At 33.5% G+C, this 20,309-nt stretch overlaps 1 protein-coding gene across 2 annotated transcripts in view; it reads left to right on the top strand.

Annotated features, from left to right (window-relative positions):
* Window positions 1-20,309, top strand: part of LOC117118871 — a 49,226-nt gene that overhangs the window by 19,898 nt on the left and 9,019 nt on the right. For both annotated transcript variants that reach the window (XM_033263617.1, XM_033263616.1), the window contains exons 4-8: window positions 1,461-1,867; window positions 17,695-17,916; window positions 18,352-18,532; window positions 18,748-18,938; window positions 19,923-20,124. In XM_033263617.1, coding sequence (XP_033119508.1) covers window positions 1,461-1,867; window positions 17,695-17,916; window positions 18,352-18,532; window positions 18,748-18,938; window positions 19,923-20,124 — 1,203 coding nt within the window. The remainder of the gene's footprint in view (window positions 1-1,460; window positions 1,868-17,694; window positions 17,917-18,351; window positions 18,533-18,747; window positions 18,939-19,922; window positions 20,125-20,309) is intronic.

Below are 20,309 nucleotides of genomic sequence, written 5' to 3'. Positions count from 1 at the left end.
TCTATTTTAGAGTAGGAATTCATTAATGAAAATGTTTTACCCATACTTGATAATATGTGTCTATTTTTAAGAATTGTATTAAAATAGAAAGTATTTTTGTTAGTAATATCCACAATGTTTTATTGGTATTGTTTATGTTTTTATTTATTTTTATATGAATGAAATATAGTAAGTTAAGAAACTATACTACTCAACTCTCAATGGTCACCTGAAACTGTATCTTCTATTCAAAGATTGATACCAAGAATATGTTTACACTTCTTGGTGTAATTAGGTCAAAATTTATGGACACAGTCAACGCTAGCTAATTAAATAAATATAGTAGTATTATATTATAAGTAATTCAGCCAAGCTGACTGTTTCAAACTGTTTCCTATCAAATTTACAAAGACCTTATCATGTTTGTTTATACTGTTTGTAAAAATGTTAATGCCAATCTTGAGATAACTTGAGATAAACATGTCAATGTAAACAGTTAACAGTTGTAGTGTACCAGTTATACCACCATGCTTCAGCGCACCCAAAGTGAACCATGGTCGAACCATTGGTGAACACAAATTCACAACCATTCTGGTTATGGTTCTGTTTTCTGGTTGGTGTAGCTGACCTAAAATGTCCAAACTGTAAATTAATAAATATTTCAAGCACTTTAAAGATATATTTCAGCGGGTTATGATCATGATATATTATAGGCGTATTTGACTGGTCCTTTTCTGAGGAGTGATTTACTACTCGGAGTGTGCTAAGTAAAAAACAGCGAGGAGTTTTTGAGCCGCACTTGTGAGGAGTTTGTGCTACTCGTGCGATCGGTCGAATACAACATGTGCAGTTTGAGTAGAAAGAGCTGCTCAAAACAGACCAGTTGAATACGCCTATTATCTCAAAGCAAAATGTCCAACATTGTGATGGTTCTGTGAATTTACCATTTTTATTCAAAATATACTCCAATAAAGGCTTCCTCCAGAGCCTCATTTGGAATTAATGCCTCCCTCGAATAAACACATCCCCCACCTCCAAATGACTATAAATAAAACTAATGGAATTAAAGCATCATCATTCTCAACACTTATATTAATATTCTACTCAAGTAGATTTTTTTCTAACCTGGTTGGGATGAGTTTTTATGAACACGCAATAACAAATTTTGATGGTAATTTTGTGTTGTCTATAGTTCCACATTTACATATATTAAAATAATTTTAGATCAAAACTTTTTATACAATTTCAAGTGATTTTTCTACATTTTTTAATCTATGCAAATTTCATTTATAAATATTTTTAATAATATACTGTTATATGTTTTTTAAATTGATTATGGTATACTGTATGTCTTAAATGTTGAAAAATATTTTTTTGTATTTGTACTTTTTTAAATTCTCACTTTACTTTTTTTTTGTAAAGATCAAATTTCGAAATTATTTACTTTGGAAACTAACTAATAAATAATTTTATTCCTGAAGATGATGGGCCGTCCACAAGTACACCACTCAAGAATGTACACCAGAATAATAGCAATGCTCTTGGATCCGTAAGCCCTCTAGAATTTGTAGATGAATCTGAAGTTTTACCGATTGAGTTCACAACAACCTACAAAGTGGTTGTAGCTATAGATTTTGGTTCAACGTTTAGCGGGTATGCGTACTGTTTTCCCATTAATTCCGAGCAGATATTTATGATGCGTAAATGGCAGGGTGGAGATCCTGGAGTCCGTAATGCTAAGATGCCATCAACGTTGCTCTTGACTCCAGAGGGTGACTTCCACTCATTTGGTTACAAGGCTAGGGATTTTTATCATGACATGGAACACAAGGAGGCACAAAAATGGTTGTACTTTGACAAATTTAAAATGACACTTCATGCGAATCAGGTAGGCTAACAATTTAAATTATTTTTAGTAATAATTATTTAGTTATATAATTACATAACAATTCATGTTCTTTGTTTAACAAACATAATAATGGAACATACCATCAGTATCCACCAACAATGGACATTTGTACATCGTATATTTATCAAGGCCTGTAATCCGGGTGGGGTGGTTTATATGGTTTGGCCCCTGATCTCCAGAGAGCACTTCTATTTTTTCATATCTTGATTTGGAAAAACAAACATGATACAATACTTAAGAAGATTCTCTACACTATTATGGCATTAAATGAGTCACTAGCTTGTTTTTCATTTTTCTGTTCACAGGAACCAAAGCAAAATTCATTGTATATGTATAGATGTGTATAAGAGACAGCTGTATATGTATTTCAAAGAAANNNNGATATACTGTAGTATATTTTTTTCGGTCAGATTGTTACATGATGAAAGTTTCATATGGATTCATTTTCCAAATGCAAACATGCATTAAACAAACAAAAGGCCACCTTGTTATGTCATTTACTGACTGGTAGACTGTAATGCAACTGCACAACTGTTGGAATTCTGTCAACAGTTGACAACAAATTTGATGGGTTTTCTTTTACTGTATGTCTCTGAGTTTTTACAGATTCTCTGAGTTTACCCTTCAAAATTGATGGTACTGTAGGCACAGTGTGTGTGGAAGGAAGGAGATAATACCCTAATGAGTTTCAGATTTTAGTTGGTCATTTTACAGAAAGATCATGCACTTTACACATATTTTTGAGATTTTTTTTACTTTTATAAAGTTGTCTAATACAGAACAAATTGGTTGCCTTATTTCTTTTTTTATTAAATTTTAGGTAGCCTAAGCTGTCTCCCCCCTCCCTCCCAGCCTTAGTGGGTCAAATGTCAATTCAAGAATTGGGACCTCAAGGCTCTTATCTGAATAAATGAAATGAAAGCTACCGTTTCCCTTCTTCAAAGTTATGGAAATTTCACCACTGATCTGGTTCAATTCCATTTATGCTCTTGTGTTTCAATGGAGGGCTGAAATTCAAGTTACAGTAGCACACAACCATTGTTAAATTTCTTTATCTTAATATATGCAATCACCATGTACAAATTTAAACACTTTGGAGTGCCTTTTACTCACTACTAAAAAGACCCCAGTGAAATTAGACTTTTGTGTGATATCTGTGGGGGTCTTTGACACTGATGAAATCCAATCCATTCTAACATAGACTTAAATGCCTTCGAATGTGTTAAATTGCTGTCTGCCAACCATTATGATATTTTAATGCTATAGTAAATCCACAGTCTGTGCCATATTGTTCTTGTGACTTATGATGTTGTCATAACACATTCCAATGTAATCATATGTTTTATAATGTAGCCATAGAGATTGAATAATGATAATAGAGTTGTATTCATACAAGTGCTAGCCTAGGACAGGAATGTTCACTCAGTGGTGGTAATTTGCAAGTGATGTGAGCATGCAGCAGTAGGAGTGCAAGTCATCCAACACCTCATCAAGTAAAATTAATTTACTACTTCATGTCAAACTATGTTGTATTTGTATACTATACAGTTTTTTCAGCATGTCAAGTGACAAAGTTGATTCATATCCCATCGGTTCTATTTATACAAGTTTTGGGTAATATGGTAAAGGTTTGATTTACTATGCAACTGACCTTTTTGGTAATGATATAAACAGAGGGTGGAAGGCCATTGGAAGTAACAGCATTACTTGTGATCATCTCGCAAGTCGCATGCTGTAAAACTTGGATTAGGCTGTCACCTCTGTAATACAGCAGTGACTGTTGGCTTAGTACATGATGGAGTAAAAATCTTTTTACATACTGTTGAGTTTTTTAGTAAATGCCATGGGTGTGTAGGGTTGAATGAGCAACCAAAATGATAATACAACCCCTAAGAAGGTAGAGAATGGGATATGCCTAAATATGTAGGTCATTAGGTCATATTGTTGATGGTCCCATGATCAGTTTCTGCTAGATGGATCACCCTCCTTAAATCAGTATGGTTCAAATAAAAAATAAAAAAATATAATTGCAGGTACTGTTAAGAAATAATGAAAATTGCCTGTAATTGGTCTACTAAATATTCCACAACAAAAATTTTCCCCCATTGGACAGGCCTTGACTTCCCTGTTGCCCAATGCCACAATGAGGTTGTCAGATAAAATATTTTAGAAGTAACAATTTGCCTATTTTTTATAGGCATAATTTTGACCATACAAGCCATAACAACTCTTGCCATGAAGCCTACCAGTGATTTTTTATTGCGAGAGGCCTCGACCAAAGCTCTAGTCGGCCCCTTGGTTTGGACCCATGTCGGTCGCCTTGTCGTCAAATTTCTGGAGCCAAAGCTGTGTAATATGGTGGTATTCAAGAATAAATGTGCAACTTATACACAAATGTGGATCATCAAAGTTCAGGGATTTAAGGGAGATATCTAGGTTTAAATACTTGTTTGAGGAATACTGTATCATGGAGGCATAAAAACAATTACATCAGGGAGATATAAGAAAAAATTTACGTGTGTAGCTCACTTCACTGTCATACAGAAACTTCAAGAATTTACAGACAGCAGAATTTTGTTCAGTTGTCAAGGGATACATCTTCAAATTTTTAGTTTACAGTCTGACATTTGAATTATTTGGCTCAAAGCTGACCTTGGATACCAAAGTACCAATGACAGTTTTACTGAAACCATGGAAACAGATGAGTAACATATCAACAAAAACAATACATGTCTTTCAGCAGTATTCCTCCTTGGATTGACCAAACAGAAATAGGAGAGTGAAAATAAGATTATCAGGCCAGGATGCCACTAATGTCAAATTCAACATGATGAATCAATGGTTAATTGTTGTTCCCTCCCTGGTGCTACTATGCAAACTATCAATCTGCAGATTTACTGTACTCATTGTAGGTGTGTAATTTTATGAACTGTCCTATAAGATCCTATTTAATCCTATTACAGTGCTGCAGTTCCTCAGTTATAAGCCCATAACCCCTAATTTTTGTCCAATTTCACATCATCTCCCTCACCATAAGCCCATGAATTATTTGCTCAGTTGACTTTGCAAATTCTTTCAGAAAAAAATCATGAATTGGCTTTAAATTGGCATGCAGTATCGAAAATTTATCTTTTGAGTTGGCCATCTTTAAAGTTGAAAAGGTTGAATAAATTGATTTTCTTGCAGCAAACCCAAACAATTCTACATATTCGTTGGTTCCAATCCTGCGCTATACAGCAAAAGGAACCGTTGAAATTACCTGGATGTGTTCACCCGTGCGTCTGTGACACTGACGTCATCAGATTCGTGCAAAGTTTTTAAACAAGCAAGCACGTGTTGGTTATGAATTTTTGCATGCATGTAGTATTGGTGATGTAGGCCTATGGCTTGAAAACTTTTTTTGTTGGATAAATATTAAAGCAATACACAAGAAATGTATTATCATCCAAGACTTGGAGTAATCTAGCAGTAATGGTACAGTGAATTATTGAATGTCTGTTTTGATAAAAAACCAGATGCAATTGCCTTACCTCTCCCAAATGATAATTTAAAGAAAAATCCTGGGTCCGCATCCTGGGAAAGGGGTATAGAATCTTCACCTGTGAGGAGAAGCCAATAATTTTGTCACAGAACACTTAAATTCGGCTCTCCCCCCTCCCGAATAAAATTTATTTCTAGATTATGTTCCTGCCCTCATCAAATTTTGTAGCCTCATGAAAAAGTTTACTATTTGGTATTTAAAAAAAAAAACAATAATTTTTCCATGCATTATAAAAATAATGATGATCTGCAAGGTTGTTAACAAGAAATCTGCAAGGTTGTTAACAAGAAAAAAAAGAGGTGGAAACATAATGGCAGAATAGTATAATAATTTTACAAAGATTCATTTTACTTGTTTAAAAAAACAAAAAAAAAACATTTTTCATTTACTAGGCTGCTTACCACTACTGTAGTATATAGGATAGTAAATAGCAAATAGTTAATACCCTCATAAAAAAAATGTTCAAATCCTAGACATGAAATTAACAGTTAATTTTATTTGGCCTTTTGTATACAGTTTGGTGCTCAAATTGTTTTTTAAACCACAAAATACATGTTAACATAACTTCCAACTAAATACTGTTGCTAATATTGCTGAAATGTTGTGTTACCATTATTTACTGACATTAACCTAAGCTATAATATATATTTTTTTGCTTTGCTGAGAATGTTTTGAACAAAATATCAAGTAGATCTCATTTAATTTCTCAGAGAATAAAAAATAAGTGTTTTTAATTATTTGAAAGTTGAAAGTGGGCCAATTACCAGTAGATTTAAATACTGTATGTAACCTGTTTGACCCAGTCATAGCTTGAGTTTCAGAGAGATTAAGGCAGTAAAATACCCACCTGTTGTGTTTACTGAGTGCCATCAGATTTCCGCACTAGTTAGGCCTAATGGTTTACTATAACATGAATTTTTTTTTTTTTACTTTGAAATGTTACACATTAATTTATTGATTATATTTAAGCATGTTCCTTTGTTGTTTAAGATACGTGCCTTCCAATTTACGGGCCATGGCTTCACATCCAGTAGGCCTATATGTAGCAAAGACAAGACAAACAAGTCACTCAGAAAAAATTGATTTTTAGTTATTAATTAGAATACAGTGTTAAGCAGTAAAATGAAGGTTATAAAATGGAAAAAGAATCATAAATCTGATATTTTGTTATGAAGTTAGAGGAGTTTAAACATACAGCTGTTTAAAGAACAGTGTTTGAGAAATCAGCCTTCAAAGTTTATTACTAAGTTATTAAAAAATGTTATTTTAATGTCAAAAATGGGAAAATAACAACATAGCATGGTGAATAGATAAAGTTTAGTGCAATAAAATGGATTTTGGAAAATTTTGAGATTCCAACATGTTTTTGACATATCTTGAAAAGATGATTTGCGACGAGTGACTACTTGTCTTCGCCACATACGTTTTACTAATGTCTTAAACAATTATATAGTATTATGATAAGCATTTAATGTCATTCATTTGGACTTTGCCAGCAATTTCTATTAAATTGTTGATTAATACATACTGTATCAATATATTTTTAAATATTGGGATGATGATTAGGAGTACTCCCTTATACCCACAATCACTTTTTAGCTGATATAACATTTAAGGACGAGTATGAAATATTTCATTTTCTATACTGATATTCAAGAATTCATTTTTCTTTTAGGCGTATTGCCATAAATGAGTCAACCAGTAATATATTATACTGTGTAAAAAAAAAAAAAAATCAAATGCCACAGAAATTCCCTTAGGAATGTGATTTAAATATTTTTATTTTAAAAGTATGTTATTAAGGTTTTAGGCATGAAACTGTGTTGATTTTTACCAGAAAACATGCAAAACATAGCTAGCTTGCTGTTTGCATTTATTACAGTGAGGTAGGTAGCGGTACATGATACAAGGCCATGCTGGGGTCAACAAAATCACCTTGGAGTGTTCTTAAGTTGAGGCACCGTCAGGGTTATTTATATATTGGTATAGTTCACTGGGCAAGGTCTGGGATGAAGACCCTTGTTTGAAGGACCTTATAATGGACATTCCATAATAAATTTAATAGGTATTTGCTTTTTCATTTAATTTTCTTTTCTGTTACTCCTAAACAATTTGCTTGTAATTTTACAAAAAAGTAAAATGTCCAAGCAGATGGTATAAATGGATTAATGTATACTGGGGACTTTATTATGTAAGAATGAAACCTGGGGATATCGCCTTTTTTTATAAGTAATTATTTTAGCCACTTATAATCTGTTTAGCATCCTCTTTTTAAAAGGTAGCATTAGGTAGCAAGATATTTCAATGCCCCAGATGATTCACCAAATGGGAGTGCATTATTAGAGAAAACAAAGTTACTTGTAAGGTAGCAGTCACCCTCTATAAGATGTCAACTCAGTACACTTACACTATACATCTTTCTCAAATTATTTTAAGGTGCAGTAGTAAAAGAATGGGTTCTTGTTCAGGACAAATTTTGTGAACTACAAAAGCTACAATTACAAATGCTCTGCAGCACATAATGTGATGTTTATTTTAATTCATCATCAAAAGGCAGGGTCCCATGTTGTAAGAAGTCATTTCCAGAAGATCTTTTTAAACAAGTTTTCAATAACACTTGGTGGTACCATTCAAGACTGACTTCAGTGAGACAAATGACAATAAATGTGTATATACAGTAGTGAAAACACACAGATTTAATTAATTTGTGGGAGATGGCTTATTTTTCAGGAGGTTGCATTAGTGCAGGAGGCCGTCCTGATTTCCGAGTGACTCCCGCAACTTGTGGTCGACTTCGGACCCCTGTGAAGGTCACCTTCCCTATTTCCACGACCTAATGAAATATCCAAATAAAGTTAAAGAAATATAGTATTTCTAGTTTGTGTTTACTCCCTGATGGCTTGGAAGTATTTAGCAAAATTAAAATGAGAGTTTAAGGGTAGCAAACAAGTATCAGCAAACTAGTACTTAGCATCTTCAAAATTCTGGACAGCTAACTGAAAAAACAGTAAAGTATAAGTACATATTTTCAATATATATACAATATATACTTCAGTATAATGAAGAGCCAGAGTGTTGCAATTAAATATGTACAGTGTTACACTTTGAATATTCTATTCTTTTGTATTCTATGCTGGTGCTCGTTATCGCCTATTCAGCATCTGGATGAGTGTGTGTTTTGGTCGACGGTGCATCACCAAGACCTCATTTTAGTGTAGAACCACTGCCCTCTAGCCGTTTACTCTTAGGTGTTCCATGGGGAAGAGGGCTGGTCACTTCTGGTTTCCACTGAGTGCTAATCCCTCAGCTTTGCCACCGTGAACTGTTGGCAGTGGTTCCAATCTAAACTAATAATATTGATGATGATAATAATAATTATAATAAATAATACTATAGTAATAATTAAAAAAATAATATTGATGATGATGTAACTTGCATTTTTTTTATAGCCATTTTGAATATATAAAGATTTTTTAACTGCGATTATTGGTAAAGGTAAAGTGGGTTACCTTGTTTGTACTAAACATATTCTATCGGTTGTTACTGGTTACTTTTAATTGTTTATCAATCATTTGGTTTTTGGTTTTGAGTGCTTTGAGATGATTTTTAATTTTGGTAGACAGTATAGTCAATTGCCATTACCACTTTCAAAGCACAATTACAGTACTGAGATATGGAACAGAGACTGTATGTAGAACACCCTGCAGCATTGCCAATATCATGGCTCTGCAAAGTTGATAACAAGCAGAGTGAGGCCAATTAGTAAAGTAATTGTTCAGAATTTGTAAGACAGACTTTATTCAATTTTTGTTTTGGTGGATGATATGTTTTATAGCCCTGTGGTAGATATTATATATGAAATACCATTTGTCGTGAAAGATCTGGAGATTTGAAATTTTGTGAATTCACCCAAAAAATGTATGTAAAAGATTATTTTTTTATTATTTTAGATATTTAGGCCTAAATTTATTTATGCAAACTGCTTTCATTTGTAAAACCACATTTCCTATAAAGTATTTGGTAAAAAACACTGGAAGATTTATAATCTAATGAAACCTGACCAGAAAAAGATGAGTTTTCTTGTGTGATAAGAATGAAAGTACACTGAGAAGATATGATTTTTTTTAATGATTCCTTTTTACCTAATTATATCTTCTATTTTTTCCATTTATTTCACTTTCAAGATAAGAAGTCATTGATCAATTTTTTAATGTAGTCAATGAACTTGCCATTTTCATAATCATTTCATCCTCCTTTGTACTTCAAACTTGTTCCCTGTTCACTCATCAAGTATTTATTAAAAAATCTCTACAAAACCTTTCCCTGTGTGATCAACAAAGGTCCTTCAAGGTGTTTCATTCAAAAGAGAAGACTTTCAACAGAGATTATGTTTCCATCATAAAGATTTCTCCAGATTCTAAGTTCACTAATGTTTCTGTTTGTTGATTACCGAAGGGAGGCAAACAAAGGGAATGTGTATTAAAGTATTGCATGCCTGCGGCCTACGTGCATCTCCATGACTTTTGGAAGGGGTAAGGGACTTATGGGAATTGAACTGCTCACATAAGTAGTTGCAATTAAAATGCCCTTAAAATACTAAACAATGACCTCAAATACAAATAACTACCTAAAACTTCTACATTAAATGAAATAAAAACTTCAGGATGTGCTTTTAGCTAAGGTCTTGCTTGGTAGTGATGGTCCAATGTAGTTTTTTTTGTATAATTGTACAATCTGACATTTTATGTACTGTAGGTCTTTGTGAAATAATTCAGATTTAACTTCATGAATGTTGGGATTTGTGATCACAGTATTTTAAATCTCTTCAACACAACTCTTTTTCTTTCCAGACTTGCACAATATTAACAAAAAAAAAAGATTTATACCGATGGACAAAATATTATGGAAATGAAATAGTAGTTGTTTTTAAGGACCTTTAAAAAATTACACTCTTGGTAATGGAATCAACTATACGATGGAATGCATTTAGCGCTAGGGGGCTTAAAGTTAGTTGTCATTAGGAAGCGATCATCTTCCAATCCAGCATTTCTTCATATCGTCTTGCCTTATCAACCAAAAAAAAAAAAAAAAAAAATGTCAATAAACTACTATGCTGGAAAGTATTTCTTATTAATAATTAACATACTACATTGCAAACCAGTCTAGCAGACCACTGAAGGGAAATTTGTTTTTGGGGAGGGGGGATACAGTAGTGGGTGGCCAAGAGATCATCAATAAATTGTTTAATGTCAGTCATAAAAAAAACCTAATGAAAAAGATTTGATTTTTGAAATTTGTGTTGCTCAAAGACATTGACATTTGTGACCGGCTTTAACATTTTTTGGCATTTCATACTAGAAGCCAAAGATTCAGTATTTTGACCAATTTCAGGTTTTTGCTGTTTATGATAAGGCAAAACTTTAATACCTTGTTTCGTAACCTTTTTTAAAGATATTAGAGTAGGGCGGGGAAAAAATAAAATGTTGTTTTCTTATTTAGCAAATAATTTTGCAAAAACCATCCAGAAGGAGAAAATAAAAATAAAATGTTGATGGTGAAAGTAAACAGTGTAGTAATGGGATAGTTAAAAACTTTAAATTTATGTAATTAGAAAGAAATATACACATCTTATTTTTGCAGATTTCAAAGCAGCAGCGGGCGTAATAAAAATAAGAAACACTTTTATTTTATTTTTTTATTTCCATGTTTTCATGGTGGAAGTTCACTACACTTTTTTTTTATAAGAACACATTAAGAACACTAAGGCTGAAATTGCTAAAAAAATTAAGAACAAGATATTAAGAACAAACTGAGGCTGAGGTAAAATGTCAAATGAGGTTTATATATTTTAAAAAATGGAAAACCAACAAAACTATCTGTACCTTATTTTCTGTAGGTGTGACTATGTAATAACCTCTATAATACTGTAAAGTAACATACTAACTGTAAAATAATAATTTTCCATTTTTGAAAAATGTGTAAAAATAAGAACAAAATAAGAACATTCTGAGTCTTAAATGGGCCAAAAAATAAGAACACTGAGCCTGGGCAAAATTTTACTGGTTCTTATGAAAAAAAAAGTATAATTGGCTAAAAATTTAATTTTTAATTTTTATACAAAACTATCATTATTGGCAAGTTGCGGGTTCTCTAAACAAAGTATAAAAAAGTCTCGCCTAAGATATGTTGGAGAAAAGCTCTACAATATATCGTTTACTAAATCTAACTGAAAAGTATATTAAAAAATATTTTTTAAATGCACACCTCAATGTTAAACTACTGACTTTAGGAATCTTTGAAAACTGTTTTCTCAAAACCTACTTGGCTGATATCCAAAGAATAAAATAGGGCCCACTCATAACTAAGTTAATACTCAACCAAAATAAATATATACCTTTTTAAATATTAAAAACAGAAGAATTAAAAAATACCAAACTTAATCACATTTTGGAAATTATTGTTGATCTAAAAATTGTCACTGTTATAGGCTCTAGGAATTTTAGAGCTTAAAAACCATCACTCGTCCCATGCATTTTATTTCTTGTAAAATGGTATAACCAAGGCTATAGTCATTTGTTTAGGTATCAAATTCATTAATTTATACTTGAAAAGTTACTTTTTTTAAACAACAATGTACAAGCATTTTACAGTCCTCCTTGGTAAAAAAATATATATACATATTCCTCAACTCAAAAACTCTGACCCTAGATTCCGATGATTAGGGTTGGGCAACACATTTTTTTTGGTCATATTTTGTGGTAAACTTAATGCGATAAAATTTAATTTGTTTACTCTAACTTAATGGAGATGCCATATAAATTGATTTAGATGAAAGATGAGATAAGTCTGAGACAGGTGGAATATTTAACATTTGAACTGTATATACCATAGTCACCCTAGTAGTAGAGTCATCTCTATAATGTAACGCCGTCCTTTAGTATGAAGTACAAACTTCTGATGAATTTTTGAGCTAACCTATCTGGCGAACCGAACCATACACCCCACCCCTTAATTTCGCATCACATGTTAAAATGATAAGGCCCTATAAAAAAATAATTAGTTTATCACTCTATCTAGGCTGGAAAATTGATGAGCGACTAGGGGGGATTTTTATTTTTTATTATGCAAAAGCCAAATATCACCCTTGGGTTGTTTGCTGATGCATTGATATTTATTCAAAGTAAAACATGGTTAAGATAATACAAACAATATCTACTGACCATTTACTTTAAAAAATGAAAAAAGAATTTTTTTCCATAAAAAAAAAAAAAGCCCCCCCCCCCCAAATGTGTATTGGGCCTAAATGAAACTCACAATATTAAATATGCTTCAGCTCTGTTTGATCTTTATAAAAGCAATGAAAGATTACTTCATAATAATATACTTTATAAAGATGAGACTTCTTTACAGCCCAAGCCCCTTACCCCTCCATCATATAAAAACTTACAGTAGCACCCCTATTTGAAATGTATTAGTGATAAGTTTAAAGTTAACATTCCTTATTTGCTCCTCCATTTTGACAGTTAAAACTCACTGCATAGTAAAGTAAACAAAAATAACCCATCTTGTTATACAATAATATACTATACTAGGTCTATGTTGGAAAGTGCTCTACAAACAGGTAGATTCTGGGAATATATCTTACATGATCTCATCACTAAGGTATGCTAAGAGGATCACTTGAAAATTTTTCCTACTATTCACAGCTTAATCTATCTCATTTATTGCTATACTATGGAACCATTAAGAGAACAACAAAAGATAAGAATTGAATTCATCATGATTATTCACAATTTATCATGATTTTTTACAGAAAGATTCACAAAATTTTCCCTTTGTTGTGGCAATCCATATACCATAGATACTGTAATATAAAAAAAATAATTAAAAATTATAACACAGTTCAAATGTGTAAAAAATATATTTACTTTGATTTGATTGACCAATCATACAAACATATTAAATCCCAACAGACCAACTTATTCTCTTGGCAAGTGATAAACAAAAGAATGACATGACTCGGGCATCCTAAGTTGTGAGAGTCAAGTTCCTGGAGAATTTGTTGTGCAGGACAGGCAGAGGTTTTGGACGCGTGTACCTACCCATGTTCAATATATAAAAAGAGGATTACTGCCTATAATGTTCAATAAATCTTATGTCTGCCTTATTTAGTGCAAAAGAATGGGAAAATTTAGTTTAGCATAAGCCCTTGTGAAAATCTCTTAAAATCTTGGAGAAAAGATGAACCAAAATTCCTGGAGACTCCAGGACAATCCAGCAGATTTGGGAGTTCTGTGTGATTTGAATCTGTGACCTTGAGATCATAGATGTTTAAATACTTTTTAAATGTTTTTTTTTATATTGAAAATTGATAGGCTTGCATACAATTTGGTCGTTTGGGCCACTATTTGTGACTAATTTTAATGTTTTGTTTTTGATAATATAAGTGCCATTTGAACCTGTGACCTCATGGTTGTTTAAATCCTTTAAATTCTTTTTGTATATTGAAAATTGTTAGGCTTGTATACAGTTCGGACTTCGGCTACAACTTGACTAATTTTGAAGTTGTTTTTTTTTTTTTTAAAGTGAAATGATGGTTGAAAAACTGAGCCTCATCAGCAAACACACTACACCAACCTTGACAATCCTAAAGAGTTTTACAAACATTGGACTATATTAACGAAAAAAGTTTGTCATTAAGATCAGATGTATATGTTTACAAGTGACACTAACAGCCTTCAAATATACATCCAAGATATTATTGTTTATATTTTTAAGTTTATCACCTGTACATTGTTGTGATGAATGGAGGACATATAAGTAAATCAACTTCAACTTACAGTTCAGTCTAAAATGTTTCTTTATGTACTTTTTAATATCTTGGCAAGAATGTTAATGAGTATGCGCAGGCCTATAACATATCATTCATAGTTATTGTGCCAGTGCATTATAGATGAGAATACATGCATATTATGCATCTTATATCAGCCAATGTAACAGGATGACAAGATAAGGATTTTAGCAGTCAAATAAGTTATAGCCCTATACTAATAAGCAATTAGAATAGGTGCGTATAATACACTAGTGGAAATTTATTATACAAAGGTTAGATTAAAGCAAGAAAAAAAATCCTGAGCGCCTGCAAGGCCTGAAGGATTTTTTTGAATGTTATTAATTTTCCTATTATAATAAATGTTCCCTAGTGTATTATACGTAACTATTCTAATTGCTTTATAAGCAGACAGGTAAAATCGTGTGATGATTTCAACTACGAATCAATCTTGGTATAGTTTATTAGGGTCTTTGATTCAAGGAAGTCCTTAATTTACCACTTGTTTGTCGATTGGGTCGATGTCTTTCTTTCCGCAGGTGCTAGGTGTAAAATCACTAGCCTATAGAATTCATCGCAGTGCATGAGATGTACAAATTGAATTGATCTTTTGCTGACAAAACTAAAAAAGATCAAGTCAACCATTTGCTATATGAAAAAAAAAATTCACTGTTGGTGATAGGCAAACTTATAATTACTATTATTACAGCCTACTTCTTCAGAAGGTTTTTTTTATTCTGGCTAGAATTGAAAAAAAAAAACTATAAAAGAAATCTCATTTATTTACTACACTCATTTCAAATATGTGAGTCATTTGAATTGGCCTTTTTATTAAACCAATCTAAACCTGCTGGAAGAGAAGTAGATATAGCTTGTCAAGGAAAATGTCATATCATTGTTGATTAAGTATTTATTTATTATTCCCCAAGTTTTCATCATAGCTATAGGGTGTCCTCGGGCATCACACATGTGTAGTGAGGCATAAGATTGACCATCTGATGGGTTCAGCAGGTCAGTATTCTATCACCTGTACTCCATAGCCTGCTGCACTTGGGACAGTATCAATCAAGGCCTTTCAGTTCTTTCTGTTTGTATTGTAGAATAATTCCCCAATACTTACTCACTTTCTTAATTGTGCTGGCCAGTGGCAACAGCTGCCGAGGTGATTTGTACAGTAGCTGTGCTTTTGGAAATATTCATCCTACTGAGGAGCCAGAAAATAATACTACTTTCACAGATGACCAGAAAGATCTGTCTGACTTCCGTTGAATATATATGAATCCAGAGGTGACGGAACTAGGCGGTGCTGTGTTATGGAGAGTAATGTGTGACCGGAAATGGTCTGCAGTCAGTTGGTTGTTACCATGCGCCAGTGATGTTGAAGTATATAATACAGCAATATGAAACTATTATGTAGGCCTAATGAATGAATAAAGTTCGGAGTTTGTCGGGTAGTGAAATGATTATTTCACATTTTAAGTGCTCCCTAAATTCATAAGTGTAAGCTAAATTACGGTGATTAATTTAATTATCGAAGATATGGAGACAATTATTTCGAATCCCTCTTTCCAAGAGGGGATGCAAATGCTTTGTGAGTACGCCGCGGTACTTATATTCACAAAGAAATACACACAACTGGTTAGCTAACAATTATGTCAATGTTACATGAACACCTGGGAAGGAAGGTGCAATCACGTTGTTACCTAGCAAACGTCTGTACTGTATGGGGAGGGGCTGCTGATGTACTGTGTAGCGGGGGACGATGAGGCATAAGACTAGGACTAGGCCTAACTAAGACAGTGGAATTATATGTGATCTGATAGAAAGTACACTTTCGGAAGAAATAAATTAAAATAAGAAAAAAAAATAACTAAGAATAATTCATTTGCAGAGGTCCCTTATTTAAGTATTATACAATGCTAAAAATGCGGCTCTTGTAGCCCTGGTTTGAGCAAGGCATCCATGTGCAAAGCACTGGTGTTTGTTTATCCATGAAAAAAGCACGCCGGGAAAGTTTGCCTTACCAGGAAAAGGTGACGTATCTAGCTTATGACGTATGCATGCTAACTAATGTGAGTGTGACGTCACCAAAAAATGAATATTTTCTATTATAACCAAAATATTAATAACTACAAAGTTTCTGGGCGTAAATTCCCATAATATGAATGAAGGGTTGCTCAATCTCCTTGCCATACAAATTACAGCTCCCACTGACGTCTCAGTCGAGAAATACGGGTAGCTGAAGTTTTTCTCGCAAATCTGACTACAAAACCATATCCAAATTTCCGCACATTTGAACTTTGACCCTCAGGAAGCATGCACAGCGCGGATTGAAAAATATTTAAATGCTCAAATTATGGCCTATAACATGCTTTAATTTAGTTTTTAAGAAAAGTAAATTGAGCATATAAAAGTTTTACGCACACGTGCGCTCACATCATTACTCACTTGCGCGCGATAATGGCACAAAAAGTTGACTCCTGATACGAGATATACATATGTCAACTCTCAATGAAAAATGCCTGTTGGTGAGGGATTCATTACCAACAATCATAAAGTTTGACAAATATTTCAAGGAAGAAAGATAAGGGGGTCAGAAAAAAAACATTCATTTCGACCATGATGACGTCATATAAACTATAATACTTGTGTAAAGTGTCATTTAAAAATGCCTGTTGGTCATTCATCCTAAGGAGCTATAACTGATTAAAAACAGACCTGATTTTAGTATATTTTCGCTGTATGTCGGCACTAAAGCGCACAAGATAACTATGTTTGATGCGCGCATACGGTATTGCTATTGACATTAAGATGACTGAAAAGAATGGAAATTTGTGAATACAATGTCAGGAACCCAAAATATGTAAGAAAAAAACATAATTTTTAGCTTCGGTACGTGCTGCGCGTGTAAAAATGCGCGCGCGTAGTGGAAAATGTCAAAAATTTTGAAATGCTCAAAATGGCCTGAAATGTGATTTTGAGCATTTTAAAATTTTGACGCACACATGTGCAGGCTTATGACGCGCACACGCAATACTTCGGTATGTGACATTCAACCTTGACCTTAAGTTTATGCCCAATGAATATAATTTAGAAATGACAATTGGCTTAAAGAAAATATGATCAATAATATAAAAATGCAAAATTGCACGTAGGTGATGTCACGCATGACTGAGCACATTAAAAAACTTATTGTGACTATTCCAGGTCAAGCCAAATGTTCGCTGAAGCTGTCATGTATGTAGCTCATGCCAATTTTGAGATATCGTGCTAACAAATATTTGACAGAAATGTAGAATAAAAAGATCTCTGACAATAACATTGCTGGTGAAATGAATCAGCAATTAATAACAACTTTGTTATTGGAATCTCATTTTCTTTTTCAGCACAACTCTTTAAATTAAACCATGAGATAACAATATTTTTTTCCCCTAGAATCTGGACCTTGATACAGAGATCGAAGCGGCTAATGGTATCAATGTACCAGCTGTCAGGCTATTTGAGTTGGCGCTGGCCTTTTTCCGTGACCGTGCATTGGAGGAAGTGTATGACCACAGTGACCATCAGGTGGACCTGCAGGACATCCGTTGGGTCCTGACTGTGCCAGCTATTTGGAAACAGCAAGCTAAACAGTTCATGAGGAAAGCAGCATACTTGGTAAATGAGGGCACTATTTAACTTTAACAGAAGATTAAAACACATATAGGCCTACTAAATCAAATAGTCAACATACGACTCGGGTGGGTGCAGGATTTGGCGGTAGGAGTATATGAGACTGCACACCACCTTAACCCCACCATTGTCGATACTGAGGGACAAACATCCACCAGTAGGTGCCCGGAAATTGCACTCTCATATCCTAATGGTACTATGTTCATATCAACCACACAATACAAACATTTTTCTTAATACAATTTAGGGGGTGTGATCGCACTGTCTGCACCCCTTCCCCCCGCATCCGCCAAGTATGAGAGTTGGATTAAATATGAAATACAAACTTTTAAATTGAATGTATGAATGTCCACTAACAACTACTGCTGTAAAGAATTCCTATATTGTCTGTTCGTTATTTTGGTATTCATTAATATCTAGGCTGGTATTGCTTCAACTCATAACCCTGATCAGTTGACAATTGCCCTGGAGCCAGAAGCTGCTTCCATTTATATTCGTCAGCTTAAGAAATGTGAACCTGAGAAAAATGTGAGAAGAAGTATTATTGAGGTGGAGGATATGAATACATCGGTGAATGCTGTTCCTGAGAACCTCAGCGAAGGTAATGTACTGTACCATCAATTATAATTATTAGCTATAGCCTATTGATTGGGATGATGATGTTGGTGGCATTGGTGATTCGGATGAAAGAATGATATGCCTTCAACATAAATTTCTTCAATATTATTATTGTAAAGCAGAAAACAATTACTGTACCATAGCTCTGATCTTTCTTCTCTGTAAACAGTGGATTGATTTTTTTGTTCTGTTGTCTAGGTTGTCGATATATTGTGGTTGATTGCGGCGGTGGCACTGTTGACATCACAGTCCATCAGATTGAGGATTACCGTGGTCTGGTGGAAGTGCACAAAGCATCGGGAGGAACATTTGGTTCGATCAGTGTTGACAGACAGTTCCAGCAACTTCTGGTGGACATCTTTGGTCAAGATTTCATAGATGAGTTCAAAGTAATGGCACATAACCTAAAGCTTTTTCTATAAATATCAAGTATTTTGTAAAACATTTCTGTGATTTACCCATATATGAAGTACACTAATAGGAGTGGAGTTGAAAAGCTTGGTGGTTAAAATGCCTGCCTTCCAATCCCATGGTCCTGGGTTCAATTCCTGTGATGGAAGGATTTTTCTCACGACTTAAACAACTCCAATCCCTTATACCTGCCACCTTTGTTGCCTTCTGATGCGCGAGACAAAAAAAAGTAAAATTTGTATATAGCACCCTCTATGTAGAAATCACGATATAGAGTGCCCTTTATGTAAATTTTGTTTTAAATTGTAATGGTGAAACTGCTACTTATTACAGTCATCGATCGGTATAGCTTCATTAAAAGAAATTGACTGTATTCACATTTTAATGACAAATTCACTTCATATTAATTTATGGATTTTAGGTGAGACTTTATTTATACCTAGTTTAGCGAACCCGCCGACTGCAAATATTGAAGATTTTAAAAAAAATAAAATTTTATTTTTGGCCAATTAGCGCACCCACACGCCTTAGGGTATAATCGGCCAAAAATTTTATCTTTTATAAATTGCATGAGACATTAAAAGTGGATGCTTATGCGCGAGACTCGCGCATTATGGTGAGATTCAGTTATTAAACCTTAACTGGGCGCTGTGGGAGAACAGTAGATAGGCCTATCTACTATACAGGATATCAAGTGGTCCACTGATTATATTTAGATAATATAATACCTGATGATGTTCGAATAAAGAACAAAATATTGAATCATGGCTTCTCTTAGTTTTTTTGGAGTCTGCATGATACGTACAGGATACCCATTATAAAGAATTTTAAAAAAATAAAAAAACAATATCAGCTCATCTTTGAATTCATATTTAATATTAAGTTTATATCAATTTTTACTTTGTTGCTGAAAGGAGTATAATAGATAAATAACCTTTTACCTTGGCTTTTATCTTCCATAGATAAAACGTCCAGCTGGTTGGGTTGATTTGATGATTGCATTTGAAGCAAGAAAACGAAATGTGAATCCGTGGAAAAACAACCCACTGAATGTGTCGCTGCCATTTTCCTTCATTGACTATTACAAGAAGTTTACAGGAACGTCAACAGTGGAGCACGCCCTCAAGGTGTACAATAGTGAACATGTGAAGTGGTCTGCACAAGGTAGGTATTTCTATAGCACTGGTGAATTGTTTGAGTTATGTTGTTATTAAAGTTATGTATGATGAATGAGTGAATGAATAAATAAATGCATGAATAAGTGAGTGTAGTGAGTGAGCAAGGAAAAAAGTGGTTAATTTTAGACAAAAACAACCTAATAATGTATTACCTTTACATAAGTCTTGAGT

Source organism: Anneissia japonica, unplaced genomic scaffold (genome assembly GCF_011630105.1).
Source record: "Anneissia japonica isolate Jap-2015-1 unplaced genomic scaffold, ASM1163010v1 scaffold737_len1565949_cov176, whole genome shotgun sequence".
NCBI classification, from domain to species: Eukaryota; Metazoa; Echinodermata; class Crinoidea; order Comatulida; family Comatulidae; genus Anneissia; species Anneissia japonica.
Note: the sequence above shows the minus strand (reverse complement) of the source record. Positions and strands in the feature narration are given on the sequence as shown.